General features: G+C 38.6%; 1 protein-coding gene across 1 annotated transcript in view; it reads right to left on the minus strand.

Moving 5' to 3' along the window:
- The window catches only part of SOX11 (SRY-box 11), a 4,339-nt gene that overhangs the window by 1,596 nt on the left and 1,104 nt on the right, over nt 1–1,639 (minus strand). The window contains exon 2 of the mRNA XM_009275625.1: nt 1,541–1,603. Within this exon, the coding sequence (XP_009273900.1) occupies nt 1,541–1,603 (63 nt within the window). The remainder of the gene's footprint in view (nt 1–1,540; nt 1,604–1,639) is intronic.

A 1,639-nucleotide genomic window follows, 5' to 3' on the forward strand; every position in this document is an offset into this window, starting at 1 on the left:
CCCGCCCGGGGCCCCGCGGAGCAAAACCGAGGGGAAAAAGGCGGGGCGGTGGTGAAAGCAAAAGAAAAGAAACAGTCCTTACTCTCCTTCCCCCCTAGCTATGGTCATGCACAACAGCCTACAGCTACCGCTCCTCCGCGGGCGGGCGGGGGGTGACAACATGGCATCTCCAGCGTTACTTCTACAGACACTAATAGCGATACGAGTTTCTATCAGTTCCAGCTGATTTATTAAAATTGTCAAGATACAGACTTTCAGCATTAAAAAAAAAAAAAACAGGCTATGATGTTGACAGTGCACAAGTCTGCTTTTGCCATCATTTGCTACAAAATATGCAGATGGTCTGTACTTTAGATTATATTGCACAACATGAGAAACTTTTTTAACTATGTGCCTTTTTCTTTTTTTTTTTTTGCTAAAATCGAGAATCCAGTTTCATACCTTCCATCTGGGGCCCCATCCACATATCACAGCGTATGAGATACATAAAGTCCTACTATAGTACAGTACATATACAATCTTTTAAACTAAGATAACAAGCTCTGAGGCTATATCACCATTTTCAATAAATCTTTACCTACAAATATTGAACAAATCTGAACTATAGCTGTACAAAAAAAGTGTTTGTTCCTTTTTTTTTTTAAAACCACAAGGCCTTTAGATGCAAGGATTATTTTTTTAAAATTTTAATCCTTTTAAAACCAGGACGTAACGTACCAACAAACTTGCATGCTAAAAACAGAGAAAAAAAAAAGAAAATAAAAGGGAAGAAGTGCCTGAAAAGTCTTACTGAAAAAACACAGCAAGAATGTTCCCTTTTCACTGTACAAAAATACGCCTGAAAATATATTAATTTTTAAAAAAGACTGAGGTCTGTTATGTATCAAAAATGTTTCAATACCTTTTTGTACTGAGGTCTAGGCTGTCTGGTATTCAATCAAGGAGGTATAAGGGAACAAGTTACAAAAAAAAAAGTTGGCAAGTAGAAATCACATTTGTAAAACCATAAACAATTTGATCTGAAAAGTAAACTCTGATCTTAAGTCAGTTCAGTTATTTGTAAGCGTTTGTACAGTCTGCATTTTTTCAAGCTCCCTGCAGCTTTGTTAAGAATCGGATGCATAGAAGACATCAGTTTTCTCCCTCCAAAAAAAAAGTTGCAATGGTCCCTTTCGGAAAAAAAAAAAAAAAATCAGAACAGTTCTTTAAGATCTCTCACGGGAAAAAAAAAATCCACAAACCCCCTTGAGTAACAGTTGTGCTGCCAAAAGACTTCTTTGCAGACCATCTTCCAGACTTCAATCAGAGACCGACAAGCTTCAAACAGCGCCTTCTGTATCATTTTTTTTTCCCCCAGTCCCATTTGCCTTTGCTGTTATTGTTGTGATCACCAAATGCAATAAAAATTAAAAAACACAAAAATAAAAAAAAAATTAAAATCACAACTCCCGGGCTCGGAACTAACTTCGAGATTTTTTTTTTTTTAAAAGAAAACAAGACTTTTTTTTTTAATCATCATCATCAGCATCATCATCATCACCGGCGTCGCGCCGCTCCAGCTCCGCCGCTGCCTCGCCGCCCGCCCTCGCCGCCGCCCCCGCTCAGTACGTGAACACCAGGTCGGAGAAGTTCGCCTCCA

This window comes from Aptenodytes forsteri, unplaced genomic scaffold (genome assembly GCF_000699145.1).
Source record: "Aptenodytes forsteri isolate BGI_AS27 unplaced genomic scaffold, ASM69914v1 Scaffold94, whole genome shotgun sequence".
In the NCBI taxonomy this organism is placed as follows: Eukaryota; Metazoa; Chordata; class Aves; order Sphenisciformes; family Spheniscidae; genus Aptenodytes; species Aptenodytes forsteri.